Genomic DNA, 19,772 nt, shown 5'->3' with positions numbered 1-19,772 from the left:
TCATTCCACCTCACAGTGGTAGTTGAAGACCCAAAGAATATTTCTGGCACTGTCCCAAGGCAATCTGATGGAAGATATGAAAATGAAAGCCTTCTGAAATATGCTACAGTAAGATCTCAACTGCCCACCGTTGAAATGAAATACTAAAGAACAAATTCGGCCAACTTTATAATAAAATATTTCAGAAACCCCCTGTTTACACACACTCAGTCCACCTGAAAGTTGTAGTTGAAGACCCAAAGAATATTTCTGGCACACTCCCAAGGCAATCTGATGGAAGATTTGAAAATGAAAGCCTTCATAAATATGCTACAGTAACAACTCAACTGCCTAAAATTCAAATGAAATGCTAAGGAACAGATTTGCCCAACTTTGAATTGAAATATTTCAGAAACCCCCTGTTTCCAAACACTCATTCCACCTCACAGTGGTAGTTGAAGACCCAAAGAATATTTCTGGCACAGTCCCAAGGCAATCTGATGGAAGATATGAAAATGAAAGCCTTCTGAAATATGCTACAGTAAGATCTCAACTGCCCACCGTTGAAATGAAATACTAAAGAACAAATTTGCCCAACTTTATATTGAAATATTTCAGAAACCCCCTGTTTCCAAACACTCATTCCACCTCACAGTGGTAGTTGAAGACCCAAAGAATATTTCTGGCACTGTCCCAAGCCAATCTGATGGAACCTTTCAAAGTAAAAGCCTTCTCAAATATGCTACAGGAACAACTCAACTGCCAAAGTTTGAAATGAAATGCTAAGGAACAAATTTGCCCAACTTGGAAATGAAATATTTCAGAAACACCCTGTTTCCACACACTCATTCCACCTCACAGTGGTAGTTGAAGACCCAAACAATACTTCTGGCACAGTCCCAAGGCAATCTGATGGAAGATTTGAAAATGAAAGCCTTCAGAAATATGCTACAGTAACAACTCAACTGCCTAAAATTCAAATGAAATGCTAAGGAACAAATTTGCCCAACTTTAAATTGAAATATTTCAGAAACCCCCTGTTTCCACACACTCATTCCACCTCACAGTGGTAGTTGAAGACCCAAACTATATTTCTGGCACAGTCCCAAGGCAATCTGATGGAAGATCTGAAAATTAAAGCCTTCTCAAATATGCTACAGTGAAAACTCAACTGCCAAAGTTTGAAATGAAATGCTAAGGAAAAAAATTTGCCCAACTTTGAATTGAAATATTTCAGAAATTCCCTGTTTCCACACACTCAGTCCACCTGAAAGTTGTAGTTGAAGACCCAAAGAATATTTCTGGCACAGTTCCAAGGCAATCTGATGGAAGATTTGAAAATGAAAGCCTTCAGAAATATGCCACAGTAACAACCCAACTGCCTACCTTTCAAATGAAATGCGAAAGAACAAATTTGCCCAACTTTATATTGAAATATTTCAGAAACCCCCTGTTTCCAAACACTCATTCCACCTCACAGTGGTAGTTGAAAACCCAAAGAATATTTCTGGCACTGTCCCAAGCCAATCTGATGGAATTTGTCAAAGAAAAAAGCCTTCTGAAATATGCTACAGTAACAACTCAACTGCCTAACTTGACAATGAAATACTAAGGAACAAATTTGCCCAACTTTAAATTGAAATATTTCAGAAACCCCCTGTTTCCACACACTCATTCCACCTCACAGTGGTAGTTGAAGACCCAAACAATATTTCTGGCACAGTCCCAAGGCAATCTGATGGAAGATTTCAAAATAAAAGCCTTCTCAAATATGCTACAGTAACAACTCAACTGCCTAACTTTAAAATGCAATACTAAGGAACAAATTTGCCCAACTTTGAATTGAAACATTTCACAAACCCCCTGTTTCCACACACTCATTCCACCTCACAGTGGTAGTTGAAGACCCGAACAATATTTCTGGCACAGTCCCAAGACAATCTGATGAAAGATTTCAAAATGAAAGCCTTCTCAAATATGCTAGGGTAACAACTCAACTGCCTAATTTTACAATAAAATACTAAGGAACAAATTTGCCCAACTTTAAATTGAAATATTTAACAAACCCCCTGTTTCCACACACTCATTCCACCTCACAGTGGTAGTTGAAGACCCAAACAATATTTCTGGCACAGTCCCAAGGCAATCTGATGGAAGATTTCAAAATAAAAGCCTTCTCAAATATGCTACAGTAACAACTCAACTGCCTAACTTTAAATGCAATACTAAGGAACAAATTTGCCCAACTTTAAATTGAAATATTTCAGAAACCCCCTGTTTCCACACACTCATTCCACCTCACAGTGGTAGTTGAAGACCCAAACAATATTTCTGGCACAGTCCCAAGGCAATCTGATGGAAGATTTCAAAATAAAAGCCTTCTCAAATATGCTACAGTAACAACTGCCTAACTTTAAAATGCAATACTAAGGAACAAATTTGCCCAACTTTAAATTGAAATATTTCAGAAACCCCCTGTTTCCACACACTCATTCCACCTCACAGTGGTAGTTGAAGACCCAAACAATATTTCTGGCACAGTCCCAAGGTAATCTGATGGAAGATGTCAAAATAAAAGCCTTCTCAAAGATGCTACAGTAACAACTCAACTGCCTAACTTTAAATGCAATACTAAGGAACAAATTTGCCCAACTTTAAATTGAAATATTTCAGAAACCCCCTGTTTCCAAACACTCATTCCACCTCACAGTGGTAGTTGAAGACCCAAACAATACTTCTGGCACAGTCCCAATGCAATCTGATGGAAGATTTCAAAATGAAAGCCTTCATAAATATGCTACAGTAACAACTCAACTGCCTAAAATTCAAATGAAATGCTAAGGAACAAATTTGCCCAACTTTGAATTGAAATATTTCAGAAACCCCCTGTTTCCACACACTCATTACACCTCACAGTGGTAGTTCATGACCCAAACAATATTTCTGGCACAGTCCCGAGGTAATCTGATGGAAGATGTCAAAAGCCTTCTCAAATATGCTACAGTAATAACTCAACTGCCTAACTTGAAATACAAAGGAACAAATTTGCCCAACTTTAAATTGAAATATTTAAGAAACCCCCTGTTTCCACACACTCATTCCACCTCACAGTGGTAGTTGAAGACCCAAACAATATTTCTGGCACAGTCCCAAGGCAATCTGATGGAAGATTTCAAAATGAAAGCCTTCTCAAATATGCTACAGTAACAACTCAACTGCCTAAATTTCAAATGAAATGATAAGGAAAAAATGCCCAACTTTCCATTGAAATATTTAAGAAACCCCCTGTTTCCACAAACTCATTCCACCTCACAGTGGTAGTTGAAGACCCAAACAATATTTCTGGCACAGTCCCAAGGAGATCTGATGGAAGATTTCAAAATGAAAGCCTTCTCAAATATGCTACAGTAACAACTCAACTGCCTACAATTACAATGAAATACTAAGGAACAAATTTGCCCAACTTTAAATTGAAATATTTAAGAAACCCCCTGTTTCCAAACACTCATTCCACCTCACAGTGGTAGTTGAAGACCCAAACAATATTTCTGGCACAGTCCCAAGGAGATCTGATGGAAGATTTCAAAATGAAAGCCTTCTCAAATATGCTCCAGTAACAACTCAACTGCCTACAATTACAATGAAATACTAAGGAACAAATTTGCCCAACTTTAAATTGAAATATTTAAGAAACCCCCTGTTTCCACACACTCATTCCACCTCACAGTGGTAGTTGAAGACCCAAAGAATATTTCTGGCACAGTCCCAAGGCAATCTGATGGAAGATTTCAAAATAAAAGCCTTCTCAAATATGCTACAGTAACAACTCAACTGCCTACAATTACAATGAAATACTAAGGAACAAATTTGCCCAACTTTAAATTGAAATATTTAAGAAACCCCCTGTTTCCAAACACTCATTCCACCTCACAGTGGTAGTTGAAGACCCAAACAATATTTCTGGCACAGTCCCAAGGAGATCTGATGGAAGATTTCAAAATGATTGCCGTCTCAAATATGCTACAGTAACAACTCAACTGCCCACCGTTGAAATGAAATACTAAAGAACAAATTTGTCCAACTTTATATTGAAATATTTCAGAAACCCCCTGTTTCCCCACACTCATTCCACCTGAAAGTTGTAGTTGAAGACCCAAACAATATTTCTGGCACAGTCCCAAGGCAATCTGATGGAAGATTTGAAAAATAAAAGCCTTCTCAAATATGCTACAGTAACAACTCAGCTACCTAACTTTAAATTCCAATACTAAGGAACAAATTTGCCCAACTTTGAATTGAAATATTTAACAAACCCCCTGTTTCCACACACTCATTCCACCTCACAGTGGTAGTTGAAGACCCAAACAATATTTCTGGCACAGTCCCAAGGCAATCTGATGGAAGATTTCAAAATAAAAGCCTTCTCAAATATGCTACAGTAACAACTCAACTGCCTAACTTTAAAATGAAATACTAAGGAACAAATTTGCCCAACTTTAAATTGAAATATTTAAGAAACCCCCTGTTTCCACACACTCATTCCACCTCACAGTGGTAGTTGAAGACCCAAACAATATTTCTGGCACAGTCCCAAGGCAATCTGATGGAAGATTTCAAAATAAAAGCCTTCTCAAATATGCTACAGTAACAACTCAGCTACCTAACTTTAAATTCCAATACTAAGGAACAAATTTGCCCAACTTTGAATTGAAATATTTAACAAACCCCCTGTTTCCACACACTCATTCCACCTCACAGTGGTAGTTGAAGACCCAAACAATATTTCTGGCACAGTCCCAAGGCAATCTGATGGAAGATTTGAAAAATAAAAGCCTTCTCAAATATGCTACAGTAACAACTGCCTAACTTTAAAATGCAATACTAAGGAACAAATTTGCCCAACTTTAAATTGAAATATTTCAGAAACCCCCTGTTTCCACACACTCATTCCACCTCACAGTGGTAGTTGAAGACCCAAACTATATTTCTGGCACAGTCCCAAGGCAATCTGATGGAAGATTTGAAAATTAAAGACTTCATAAATATGCTACAGTAACAACTCAACTGTCTACCTTTCAAATGAAATACTAAGGAACAAAATTTCCCAACTTTGAATTGAAAAATTTCAGAAACCCCCTGTTTCCACACACTCATTCCACCTCACAGTGGTAGTTGAAGACCCAAAGAATATTTCTGGCACAGTCCCAAGGCAATCTGATGGAAGATATTAAAATGAAAGCCTTCTGAAATATGCTACAGTAACAACTCAACTGCCTAACTTGACACTGAAATACTAAGGAAAAAAATATCCCAACTTTACATTGAAATATTTCAGAAACCCCCTGTTTCCACACACTCATTCCACCTCACAGTGGTAGTTGAAGACCCAAAGAATATTTCTGGCACAGTTCCAAGGCAATCTGATGGAAGATTTGAAAATGAAAGCCTTCATAAATATGCTACAGTAACAACTCAACTGCCTACCTTTGAAATGAAATGCTAAAGAACAAATTTGCCCAACTTTATATTGAAATATTTCAGAAACCCCCTGTTTCCACACACTCATTCCACCTCACAGTGGTAGTTGAAGACCCAAACAATATTTCTGGCACAGTCCCAAGGCAATCTGATGGAAGATTTGAAAATGAAAGCCTTCATAAATATGCTACAGTAACAACTCAGCTGCCAAAGTTTGAAATGAAATGCTAAGGAACAAATTTGCCCAACTTTGAATTGAAATATTTCAGAAACCCCCTGTTTCCACACACTCATTCCACCTCACAGTGGTAGTTGAAGACCCAAACAATATTTCTGGCACAGTCCCAAGGCAATCTGATGGAAGATTTCAAAATAAAAGCCTTCTCAAATATGCTACAGTAACAACTCAGCTACCTAACTTTAAATTCCAATACTAAGGAACAAATTTGCCCAACTTTGAATTGAAATATTTAACAAACCCCCTGTTTCCACACACTTATTCCTCCTCACATTGGTAGTTGAAGACCCAAACAATATTTCTGGCACAGTCCCAAGGCAATCTGATGGAAGATTTCAAAATAAAAGCCTTCTCAAATATGCTACAGTAACAACTCAACTGCCTACCTTTAAAATGAAATACTAATGTACAAATTTGCCCAACTTTAAATTGAAATATTTCAGAAACCCCCTGTTTCCACACACTCATTCCACCTCACAGTGGTAGTTGAAGACCCAAACAATATTTCTGGCACAGTCCCAAGGCAATCTGATGGAAGATTTGAAAATAAAAGCCTTCAGAAATATGCTACAGTAAGATCTCAACTGCCTAACTTTCAAATGACATACTCTAAGGAACAAATTTGCCCAACTTTAAATTGAAATATTTCAGAAACCCCCTGTTTCCACACACTCATTCCACCTCACAGTGGTAGTTGAAGACCCAAACAATATTTCTGGCACAGTCCCAAGGCAATCTGATGGAAGATTTGAAAATAAAAGCCTTCTCAAATGTGCTACAGTAACAACTCAACTGCCTAACTTTGAAACTAAATCTGAAGGAACAAAATTGCCCACCTTTGAATTGAAATCTTTAAGTTACCCCCTGTTTCTACACACTCATTCCACCTCACAGTGGTAGTTGAAGACCCAAAGAATATTTCTGGCACAGTCCCAAGGCAATCTGGTGGAAGATTTGAAAATGAAAGCCTTCTCAAATATGCTACAGTAACAACTCAACTGCCTAACTTTGAAATGAAATACTAAGGAACAAATTTGCCCAACTTTAAATTGAAATATTTCAGAAACCCCCTGTTTCCACACACTCATTCCACCTCACAGTGGTAGTTGAAGACCCAAACAATATTTCTGGCACAGTCCCAAGGCAATCTGATGGAAGATTTGAAAATGAAAGCCTTCTGAAATATGCTACAGTAACAACTCAGCTGCCTAACTTTCAAATGACATACTCTAAGGAACAAATTTGCCCAACTTTAAATTGAAATATTTCAGAAACCCCCTGTTTCCACACACTCATTCCACCTCACAGTGGTAGTTGAAGACCCAAACAATATTTCTGGCACAGTCCCAAGGCAATCTGATGGAAGATTTCAAAATAAAAGCCTTCTCAAATATGCTACAGTAACAACTGCCTAACTTCAAAATGCAATACTAAGGAACAAATTTGCCCAACTTTGAATTGAAATATTTAACAAACCCCCTGTTTCCACACACTCATTCCACCTCACAGTGGTAGTTGAAGACCCAAACAATATTTCTGGCACAGTCCCAAGGCAATCTGATGGAAGATTTGAAAATGAAAGCCTTCAGAAATATGCTACAGTAACAACTCAACTGCCTAAAATTCAAATGAAATGCTAAGGAACAAATTTGCCCAACTTTAAATTGAAATATTTCAGAAACCCCCTGTTTCCACACACTCATTCCACCTCACAGTGGTAGTTGAAGACCCAAACAATATTTCTGGCACAGTCCCAAGGCAATCTGATGGAAGATTTGAAAATGAAAGCCTTCAGAAATATGCTACAGTAACAACTCAACTGCCTAAAATTCAAATGAAATGCTAAGGAACAAATTTGCCCAACTTTGAATTGAAACATTTCACAAACCCCCTGTTTCCACACACTCATTCCACCTCACACTGGTAGTTGAAGACCCAAACAATATTTCTGGCACAGTCCCAAGGCAATCTGATGGAAGATTTCAAAATAAAAGCCTTCTCAAATATGCTACAGTAACAACTCAGCTACCTAACTTTAAAATGCAATACTAAGGAACAAATTTGCCCAACTTTGAATTGAAATATTTAACAAACCCCCTGTTTCCACACACTCATTCCACCTCACAGTGGTAGTTGAAGACCCAAACAATATTTCTGGCACAGTCCCAAGGCAATCTGATGGAAGATTTCAAAATAAAAGCCTTCTCAAATATGCTACAGTAACAACTGCCTAACTTTAAAATGCAATACTAAGGAACATATTTGCCCACTTTGAATTGAAACATTTCACAAACCCCCTGTTTCCACACACTCATTCCACCTCACAGTGGTAGTTGAAGACCCAAACAATATTTCTGGCACAGTCCCAAGGCAATCTGATGGAAGATTTGAAAATGAAAGCCTTCAGAAATATGCTACAGTAACAACTCAACTGCCTAAAATTCAAATGAAATGCTAAGGAACAAATTTGCCCAACTCTACATAGAAATATTTCAGAAACCCCCTGTTTCCACACACTCATTCCACCTCACACTGGTAGTTGAAGACCCAAACAATATTTCTGGCACAGTCCCAAGGCAATCTGATGGAAGATTTGAAAAATAAAAGCCTTCTCAAATATGCTACAGTAACAACTCAGCTACCTAACTTTAAATTCCAATACTAAGGAACAAATTTGCCCAACTTTGAATTGAAATATTTAACAAACCCCCTGTTTCCACACACTCATTCCACCTGAAAGTTGTAGTTGAAGACCCAAACAATATTTCTGGCACACTCCCAAGGCAATCTGATGGAAGATTTGAAAATGAAAGCCTTCATAAATATGCTACAGTAACAACTCAACAGCCAAAGTTTGAAATGAAATGCTAAGGAAAAAAATTTGCCCAACTTTGAATTGAAATATTTCAGAAACCCCCTGTTTCCACACACTCATTCCACCTCACAGTGGTAGTTGAAGACCCAAACAATATTTCTGGCACAGTCCCAAGGCAATCTGATGGAAGATTTCGAAATAAAAGCCTTCTCTAATATGTTACGGTAACAACTCAACTGCCTTACTTTAAAATGAAATTCCAAGGAACTAATTTGCCCAATTTTAAATTGAAATATTTCAGAAACCCCCTGTTTCCACACACTCATTCCACCTCACAGTGGTAGTTGAAGACCCAAACTATATTTCTGGCACAGTCCCAAGGCAATCTGATGGAAGATTTCAAATTGAACGATGTCTCAAATATGTTACAGTAACAACTCAACTGCCTAACTTTAAAATGAAATGATAAAAACAAAAATGCTAAACTTCAGATTGGAATATTTCTGAAACCCCCTGTTTCCACACACTCATTCCACCTCACAGTGGTAGTTGCAGACCTAAAGAAAATTTCTGGCACAGTCCCAAGGCAATCTGATGGAAGATTTCAAATATAAACCTTCTGAAATATGCTACAGTAACAACTCAACTGCCTAATTAACAAATGAAATATAAAGGAAGAAATTTGCCCATATTAAATTTGAAATATTTCAGAAACCCCCTGTTTCCACACACTCATTCCACCTCACAGTGGTAGTTGAAGACCCAAACAATATTTCTGGCACAGTCCCAAGGCAATCTGATGGAAGATTTGAAAATTAAAGCCATCTGAAATATGCTACAGGAACAACTCAACTGCCAAACTTTGAAATAAAATACTAAGGAACAAATTTGCCCAACTTTAAATTGAAATATTTAAGAAACCCCCTGTTTCCAAACACTCATTCCACCTCACAGTGGTAGTTGAAGACCCAAACAATATTTCTGGCACAGTCCCAAGGAGATCTGATGGAAGATTTCAAAATAAATGCCTTCTCAAATATGCTACAGTAACAACTCAACTGCCTACAATTACAATGAAATACTAAGGAACAAATTTGCCCAACTTTAAATTGAAATATTTAAGAAACCCCCTGTTTCCAAACACTCATTCCACCTCACAGTGGTAGTTGAAGACCCAAACAATATTTCTGGCACAGTCCCAAGGCAATCTGATGGAAGATTGCAAAATAAAAGCCTTCTCAAATATGCTACAGTGATAACTCAACTGCCTTACTTGAAATACTAAGGTAAAAAATGCCCAACTTTGAACTGAAATATTTCAGAAATCCCCTGTTTCCACACACTCATTCCCCCTCACAGTGGAAGTTGAAGACCCAAACTATATTTCTGGCCCAGTCCCAAGGCAATCTGATGGAAGATTGCAAAATAAAAGCCTTCTCAAATATGCTACAGTAACAACTCAACTGCCTAAAATTCAAATGAAATGCTAAGGAACAAATTTGCCCAACTTTGAATTGAAATATTTCAGAAACCCCCTGTTTCCAAACACTCATTCCACCTCACAGTGGTAGTTGAAGACCCAAACAATATTTCTGGCACAGTCCCAAGGCAATCTGATGGAAGATTTGAAAATGAAAGCCTTCAGAAATATGCTACAGTAACAACTCAACTGCCTAAAATTCAAATGAAATGCTAAGGAACAAATTTGCCCAACTTTGAATTGAAATATTTCAGAAACCCCCAGTTTCCAAACACTCATTCCACCTCACAGTGGTAGTTGAAGACCCAAACAATATTTCTGGCACAGTCCCAAGGCAATCTGATGGAAGATTTGAAAATGAAAGCCATCTGAAATATGCTACAGGAACAACTCAGCTGCCAAAGTTTGAAATGAAATGGTAAGGAACAAATTTGCCCAACTTTGAAATGAAATATTTCAGAAACCCCCTGTTTCCACACAGTTATACCACCTCACAGTTGTAGTTGAAGACGCAAAAAATATTTCTGGCACAGTCCCAATGCAATCTGATGGAAGATTTGAAAATGAAAGCCTTCTGAAATATGCTACAGTAACAACTCAACTGCCTAAAATTCAAATGAAATGCTAAGGAACAAATTTGCCCAACTTTGAATTGAAATATTTCAGAAACCCCCTGTTTCCAAACACTCACTCCATCTCACAGTGGTAGTTGAAGACCCAAACAATACTTCTGGCACAGTCCCAATGCAATCTGATGGAAGATATGAAAATGAAAGCCTTCTGAAATATGCTACAGTAAGATCTCAACTGCCCACCGTTGAATTGAAATACTAAAGAACAAATTTGCCCAACTTTATAATAAAATATTTCAGAAACCCCCTGTTTCCACACACTCAGTCCACCTGAAAGTTGTAGTTGAAGACCCAAACAATATTTCTGGCACAGTCCCAAGGCAATCTGATGGAAGATTTGAAAATGAAAGCCTTCAGAAATATGATACAGTAACAACTCAACTGCCTAAAATTCAAATGAAATGCTAAGGAACAAATTTGCCCAACTTTGAATTGAAATATTTCAGAAACCCCCTGTTTCCACACACTCAGTCCACCTCACAGTGGTGGTTGAAGACCCAAACAATATTTCTGGCACAGTCCCAAGGCAATCTGATGGAAGATATGAAAATGAAAGCCTTCTGAAATATGCTACAGTAAGATCTCAACTTCCTAACTTTCAAATCACATACTCAAAAGGAACAAATTTGCCCAACTTTATATTGAAATATTTCGGAAACCCCCTGTTTCCACACACTCATTCCACCTCACAGTGGTAGTTGAAGACCCAAACAATATTTCTGGCACAGTCCCAAGGCAATCTGATGGAAGATTTGAAAATTAAAGCCATCTGAAATATGCTACAGGAACAACTCAACTGCCAAACTTTGAAATAAAATACTAAGGAACAAATTTGCCCAACTTTGAAATGAAATATTTCAGAAACCCCCTGTTTCCACACACTTATACCACCTCACAGTAGTAGTTGAAGACTCAAACAATACTTCTGGCACAGTCCCAATGCAATCTGATGGAAGATTTGAAACTAAAAGCTTTCATAAAAATGCCACAGTAAAACCTCAACTGCCTAACATTCAAATGCAATATTCTAAGGAACAAATTTGCTCAACTTTAAATTGAAATATTTCAGAAACCCCCTGTTTCCACACACTCATTCCACCTCACAGTGGTAGTTGAAGACCCAAACAATATTTCTAGCACAGTCCCAAGGCAATCTGATGGAAGATTTGATAATTAAAGCCTTCATAAATATGCTACAGTAACAACTCAACTGCCTAAAATTCAAATGAAATGCTAAGGAACAAATTTGCTCAACTTTGAATTGAAATATTTCAGAAACCCCCTGTTTCCACACACTCAGTCAACCTGAAAGTTGTAGTTGAAGACCCAAACAATATTTCTGGCACAGTCCCAAGGCAATCTGATGGAAGATTTGAAACTGAAAGCCATCTGAAATATGCTACAGTAAGATCTCAACTACCCACCGTTGAAATGAAATACTAAAGAACAAATTTGCACAACTTTATAATAAAATATTTCAGAAACCCCCTGTTTCCACACACTCATTCCACCTGAAAGTTGTAGTTGAAGACCCAAACAATATTTCTGACTCAGTCCCAAGGCAATCTGATGGAAGATTTGAAAGTGAAAGCCTTCAGAAATATGCTACAGTAAAAACTCAACTGCCTAACTTTCAAATGAAATGCTAAAGAAAAAATTTGCCCAACTTTATATTGAAATATTTCAGAAACCCCCTGTTTCCACACACTCATTCCACCTCACAGTGGTAGTTGAAGACCCAAACAATATTTCTAGCACAGTCCCAAGGCAATCTGATGGAAGATTTGATAATAAAAGCCTTCATAAATATGCCACAGTAAAAACTCAACTGCCTAACTTTCAAATGAAATACTCTAAGGAACAACTTTGCCGAACTTTGAGTTGAAATATTTCAGAAACCCCCTGTTTCCACACACTCAGTCCACCTCACAGTGGTAGTTGAAGACCCAAACAATATTTCTGGCACAGTCCCAAGGCAATCTGATGGAAGATTTGAAAATTAAAGCCATCTGAAATATGCTACAGGAACAACTCAACTGCCAAACTTTGAAATAAAATACTAAGGAACAAATTTGCCCAACTTTGAAATGAAATATTTCAGAAACCCCCTGTTTCCACACACTTATACCACCTCACAGTAGTAGTTGAAGACTCAAACAATACTTCTGGCAAAGTCCCAATGCAATCTGATGGAAGATTTGAAACTAAAAGCTTTCATAAAAATGCCACAGTAAAACCTCAACTGCCTAACATTCAAATGCAATATTCTTAGGAACAAATTTGCTCAACTTTAAATTGAAATATTTCAGAAACCCCCTGTTTCCACACACTCATTCCACCTCACAGTGGTAGTTGAAGACCCAAACAATATTTCTAGCACAGTCCCAAGGCAATCTGATGGAAGATTTGATAATAAAAGCCTTCATAAATATGCCACAGTAAAAACTCAACTGCCTAACTTTCAAATGAAATACTCTAAGGAACAACTTTGCCGAACTTTGAGTTGAAATATTTCAGAAACCCCCTGTTTCCACACACTCAGTCCACCTCACAGTGGTAGTTGAAGACCCAAACAATATTTCTGGCACAGTCCCAAGGCAATCTGATGGAAGATTTGAAAATTAAAGCCATCTGAAATATGCTACAGGAACAACTCAACTGCCAAACTTTGAAATAAAATACTAAGGAACAAATTTGCCCAACTTTGAAATGAAATATTTCAGAAACCCCCTGTTTCCACACACTCATTCCACCTGAAAGTTGTAGTTGAAGACCCAAAAAATATTTCTGGCACAGTCCCAATGCAATCTGATGGAAGATTTGAAAATAAAAGCCTTCTGAAATATGCTACAGTAAAAACTCAATTGCCTAACTTTGAAATGAAATGCTAAGGAACAAATTTGCCCAACTTTAATTGAAATATTTCAGAAACCCCCTGTTTCCACACACTCATTCCACCTCACAGTGGTAGTTGAAGACCCAAACAATTTTTCGGGCTTAGTCCCAACGCAATCTGATGGAAGATTTGAAAATTAAAGCCTTCAGAAATATGCTACAGTAACAACTCAACTGCCTAACTTTCAAATGACATGCTAAGGAACAAATTTGCCCAACTTTGAATTGAACAATTTCAGAAACCCCCTGTTTCCACACACTCATTCCACCTCACAGCGGTAGTTGATGACCCAAACAATATTTCTGTCACAGTCCCAAGGCAATCTGATTGAAGATTTGAAAATGAAAGCTTTCAGAAAATTGCTCCGGTAACAACTCAACTGCCTACCTTTGAAATGAAATGCTAAGGAACAAATTTGCCCAACTTTAATTGAAATATTTCAGAAACCCCCTGTTTCCACACACTCATTCCACCTCACAGTGGTAGTTGAAGACCCAAACAATATTTCTGGCACAGTCCCAAGGCAACCTGATGGAAGATTTGAAAATAAAAGCCTTCTGAAATATGCTACAGTAAAAACTCAACTGCCTAACTTTCAAATGAAATACTAAGGAAAAAATGCCCAACTTTAAATTGAAATATTTAAGAAACCCCCTGTTTCCACACACTCTTAACACTTTACAGTGGCAGTAGAAGACCCAAGCAGCATTTCTGGCTCAGTACCAAGGCAATGTGATGTAAGATTTCAAAATAAAAGCCTTCTCTAATATGCTACAGTAACAACTCAACTGCCTAACTTCAAATTGAATTGAGAAAAGCTTGCCCATTTTGAAAATGAAATTTTTAAGAAACTCTCTGTTTCCACACACTCATTCCACCTCACAGTGATAGTTGGAGACCCTCACAGTTTATCTGGCACAGTAACAAGGCAATCTTATGGAAGATTCCAAAATAACAGCCTTCTGAAATATGCTACAGTAACAACTCAACTGCCCAACTTTAAAATGAAATCATGAGGAAACAAATATCGCATCTTGAACATGCAATATTACACAAAACCCTGTTGCCACACACTCTTTCCACCTTACAGTGGTAGTTGAAGACCCAAACAATATTTCTGGCACAGTAACAAGGGCCTCGAGTTGAGGGGGGTTGAGGGGGGATGGCTTCCCTGGTCAAAATCATCCCCTTCTTAAATGGTCATCCCCCATTTCCATCTCTTTGACCATTTTTATCAATGAATGTAGAAATATTACTACTATTTTAACACTGGATATATTACCACCATTTCAACATTTAGGGGGCTTTGCACACAGGGCTTGACATTTACACCCGCCATCTAGCCCAATGCGGGTGGATTTTGGCCGTGGCGCGCAGTAGCTGTGTGATAAATATAATTGAGGTAATGTATATACAATGTTGACCAAACAAAAACTTTACCTGGTTGTTCTGTTAGTAAATCAACCCTCATGCTATCTATTTTTGGAAATCAGAGCCATCTGTGATTAATGAGGTTCACACCCAGTGCGCTCTCTCTCTCTCTCTCTCTCTCTCTCTCTCTCTCTCTCTCTCTCTCTCTCCTGAGCAGCACATCAACTCTAACCACGTGTGCAGTGGCTTGCACAGACTTTTTCAAGGGCAGGGGCGAAAAGAAAGAAAGGGCACATACAGCACGTTCTCACCACTGAAGAGGGCACTAGGTTTGGCATGTTTTCGAGGGCACTTTAGACATGTTTATATGTTATACAAATGGCACATTATATAGACTTAAAACAGACTAACTAGACAGACTACTCAAGTTAGTTTGTAGTTAGGATCAGCATCCACAAGAACTGTATAGATTCAATGTTGGACTGTGAAGAACACACAGAAATAAATCAATAAATCGCTAGGGGGTCTGAGGGTCTTCCCCAGAACATTTTCAATTAAGTAGGTGCCATTTCCTGTATTCTAGTGCATTTTAACACCAATCTAGCACCAGATAATCCAAACTGGTTCTGTGAAATATAGTTCTGGCTCAATATAGATCAAAAAAGGGCCCAACATAAAAGTCATTGCAACAGTAATGTTTCATAGTATTTCTTGGTCTTAATGGTCTTCTGGATTTTAGTGTGTTTTCTTCACCCAAGAGGGCACTTTAGCATGCGTTTTGGCTCTCAAGGGCACTTAAGCACGTGATTTAGCTCCCAAGAGGGCACTCTAGCAAGTGTTTTGGCTCCAAAGAGGGCCATTTAGCACGCGTTTGGCTCCCCCCGCCCCCTCTTTGTGCACACCACTGCACGTGTGGCCTGTATATCCACCTGTTATTCTGCAACCTCTCTTGTCAAATGTCAGCTTTTGCTATAGTAGAAGCTATAGTAGATCCTTATGGTAAAACTCCGTAAAGCTCTCGCACTGGTTCTAATTGACATTGTAGAACTTCCTCGCACTGATCAGCTGTTTTAAAACCAGATCGTGGGTGAAAACAAATAAAGACAACGTATATTTTAAGGTGATACAATAAAATAAAGCCTACTGATACTGACACGGAAACAGAAACATAGTGAGGGTGATACAGAAGCAAAACGGATGAGCTGCTGTGTTAGGGAAGGGGAAGGGTGCAGGGGTGTATATGAGGCGGGCAAGATCACTGGTTTATGCTAGTTTAATTCTGAGGGGAAAACCCCAATAAAACAGAGCTAAAAAAAAATGTGGAATTAATGTTTGATGAAAATAAGTCTTGGAAAAAGTCAGATAGACATTAAATATATTATCTTTATTATTGCAACGAGGAATATGATCATTAAAAGCTCTCAAAAATGTATGAAAAATGGTCAAAAGCAGGATAAACATGGCAAAAAAAATGAGTGTAAAAGTGACTAAAATGGGCAAAAAAAATGTGATAAGCAGGTCCAACAGCAGGAAAAACTGCAAAAAAATAAGTGTCAAGGTAACTTAAATGGGCAAAAATGTGAGAAAAATGGTCAAAAAGCAGCAAAAACATGGCAAAAATAAGTGTAAAAGTAACCAAAATGGGCAACAATAAGAGAAAAAAAGGTAAAAAAGCACGAAAAACAGCAAAAAATTAGTGTAAAAGTAACTTAAATGGGCAAAAATGTGAGAAAAATGGCCAAAAAGCAGGCAAAAACAGCAAAAAATAAGTGTACAAGTGACCAAAATGGGCAAACGTGAGAAAAATGTACAGAAAGCAGGAAAAATATGGCAAAAAAAGTGTGTGAGTGTGTGTGTGTGTGTGTGTGTGTGTGGGGGGGGGGGGTGTTGCTAATAACAGGCATATTCCCAAATCAAATGAAAATGGTTTAAGTCAAACTGATTTGCAGAAACCGAGATCTACATTACTTCTCTAACTACAGACACATTTATCTACTTCTATTGTTTTCAACAAAAATAAAATAAAATAAAAATAAAAATTTATTTGTCAATAAACCCTGATAATTTCATAGAGAAGTTATTCCTTTGAAAAAAGCATAAAAATATGAAAAATTGTTGTACCCTTAGAGGACATACAAGCTGTGAAGAGAGGGTAAAACAAAATCATTACAAGAAAACTTACTGACCAAGATTACATGTATAGGAAAGGAATGGGAAGAAGTGAAATCTTAATTGATTCCAATGCTTCGTACTAAATTATAACAGTTCTTTAATAAAAAAAATATATATATGATATCATTCTACACAGTATATGTTATTTCGACCAACTACTTTTTAAGTTGTGCAAAAATAATAAAAAAAATAAAACAATACATTTTTCTTATTCAAGATATGTCTTCTTATAGGAGCTTCTTCGTACAAAAAAAATACCGCTTATTAATTATTAACTGCTTACTAATTAATTATTAATTTGTAAAACTGTGAAAAACATGACATAATGATATTACAAATTTTTCATGGACATTTAAATGATAAAATAACTCAATATAGCAAGTAGCTATCACATAAGAAAATTAACAACCTTAACTAACAGGCATACAGACCTAGTTAGCATCTAAGCTAATCTTAGCGCAGTTTTTTTAAATGGTCAATGCAGTTATAACAAATGTACGTAAAGAACTCAAAACAAAGATTAACCTTTACAAAATCTACAAAGCAGTGAAGTTACATAATGTACACAAAAATACTTACAGACTTTGATCTTCACACCAGAAAAGGTCAAAAAGGAGGTAGGCAACTGCTGCATGTGCTTCATGTGCATGTGCTCTCAACAGAAAATGAAACGTAACTGATCTGCCTGTGGCAAGCAACAAGAATTCAACTGCTGTACATTTTTACACCACTAGGTGTCTCTAAATGGCACACAGAATGTGGGGGAGAACAAATGGTCTTCTTCTTATATGTATAGTTATCATAATATTTTTGGTTGAGTTTTACTTATTTGACTTGTACTTTTATACTTGGGTATCCCTGATTGATATATATATTGCTGTGTTTACTTTGAAAAAAAAAAATAGTTCAACACAATAAAGGGGGAATTGTTAGTATGTATTTTTTAAATGAACTATCCTGAACTCTAAAGGCCTTTGCACACTGAGTCCGAAATTTTCGTCTGTTATTTTTTTTTTTCCGGAACAGGTTTGATTTTCCAGGAATTTTCGCATCCATGAAAGTCACTCAGGGGGTTTTTGACTATTCAGAGCTGCCGTAGCTGCACGCAGAAGTCATCATTCAAAATGTCATTGGAGAAACTTATTCACCTCGTCGCCCAAAACAAACTGCTTTATGACAAACGCAGCAAAGAATACAAAGATGCCGAATTAAAGGATCAGCTGTGGCGCTTGATTGCAGTGGATCAGATTGGTATTTGTGTTAGTGGGTAGATAACGGGTTATGTGTTATGTGAAAAAGTAGCAACTGTGCCCAGGGAAGCTAACAATAGCTGACTTGTTGTTTTGTTATGTATAGTTGAAGCAGTAAAGAAGTTATGAAGGAACATGCGGAACACGTACGTCTGCTGCAAAAGAGAGGGTCAGGGAAGGAGTGGCCAGGGAGCAGTAAAGAAAAAGAAATGGCGTTATATGGAGGTGATGTCCTTCTTGGATAGTAGCATAAGTCAGACTACAATTTGAATGAATGTTGCTTAATGTATTGTTCGCATTACACCTGAAATCAAATAGCATCCTGTCTTCAGGTCAGATAGCAATATTCAGCTTGAGGAGGAGGAGGAGAAGGAAGAAGAGCGCGGGGGGGGGGGGGGATGATGAGGAGGATGTTGTATCTTTAATTCATTGATACAGTGATTTATGTTGTTTACTTTTAGTTAAAAGGTTAAAATGGGTTTTCTCAGTTAAAAGCATGTAAGTTAATCTGTTTCAACTATTGGACAGTTACTTCTACTGACCACTAGGTGGCGGTACGCATCTGTTAATCTTTTGAAACTACAGTTCTATCTGCCGTAAAGCAGTGTCGAAAGGTGACGTAAATATCTCTGAGAATGTAACAGAAATGAATGAGGAACAACAAGAAAAATTCGCCACGCAGTGCTGCTGTAATGCTTCATTGTTCAGAAGTAAAGTAAAGAAAAAGACAAGAGCGATGTCCGGTCATCCTTTTTAGAAGTTACAGCTAAGTTCCCACAGAGGAAACTAAAGATGAGGATACACAGAATGTAAGCGAGAGTGACAGTGCAGAGAAAGGGGAAAGTGCAAGCCACTGTGCCAAACCAAGGAAAGAAAATGTTGATCGTTTTGAAAGGTATCTCAAGTGAAGAGAGGCAAGGGACGAGAAAGGAAAAAACGAGAGGGAGCGCCTGGAGATGAGGGAGCAGCAGACAGACGAAGTTTCCACTTTCCTTTCTAGCCTTGCTCCATCCCTGAGAAGACTTCCTCCAGAAAAACTCTCTTATGTCAAAATTAAGATGCAGGAGCTCATCCACCAGGCTACCTTCGGAGGGGTGTACTGCCAGCCGCTCAACCAGGACTTTTCCTATCACAACCTTTGATTGTAAATTGTTATAGAAGTGTAAACATGACACAGAATTCAGGTTTGGTTCATTTTTACTGCAAGTCAGACTGGCTGGTTCATTTGTATTATACTCTACAGAAAATAAACAGAAAACGATCACTGGTCTTTTGTTTTACTCTTTTATAAACATCTCAGTAACTGGTTAAGGATGATATTACAAAGAAAAGCCTACATGTGAAAAAAATGAGTAATCAAAGACATCTGGCCATATGCAGTATTATTTTTTTAGATATGACGAGACAAAACACTTTCATTTAATGGTATTCTTACTATGGCTTCAAGGAACAGAACAGGTT

General features: G+C 37.6%; 1 protein-coding gene across 1 annotated transcript in view; it reads left to right on the top strand.

Moving 5' to 3' along the window:
- Window positions 1–19,453, top strand: part of lnp1 (leukemia NUP98 fusion partner 1) — a 44,409-nt gene extending 24,956 nt beyond the window's left edge. The window contains exon 3 of the mRNA XM_041790498.1: window positions 19,370–19,453. Within this exon, the coding sequence (XP_041646432.1) occupies window positions 19,370–19,453 (84 nt within the window). The remainder of the gene's footprint in view (window positions 1–19,369) is intronic.
- The last annotated feature ends 319 nt before the right edge of the window (window positions 19,454–19,772 follow it).

Source organism: Cheilinus undulatus, linkage group 7, assembly GCF_018320785.1.
Source record: "Cheilinus undulatus linkage group 7, ASM1832078v1, whole genome shotgun sequence".
Lineage (NCBI taxonomy): Eukaryota > Metazoa > Chordata > Actinopteri > Labriformes > Labridae > Cheilinus > Cheilinus undulatus.
This window is presented reverse-complemented; position numbering and strand designations above follow the sequence as displayed.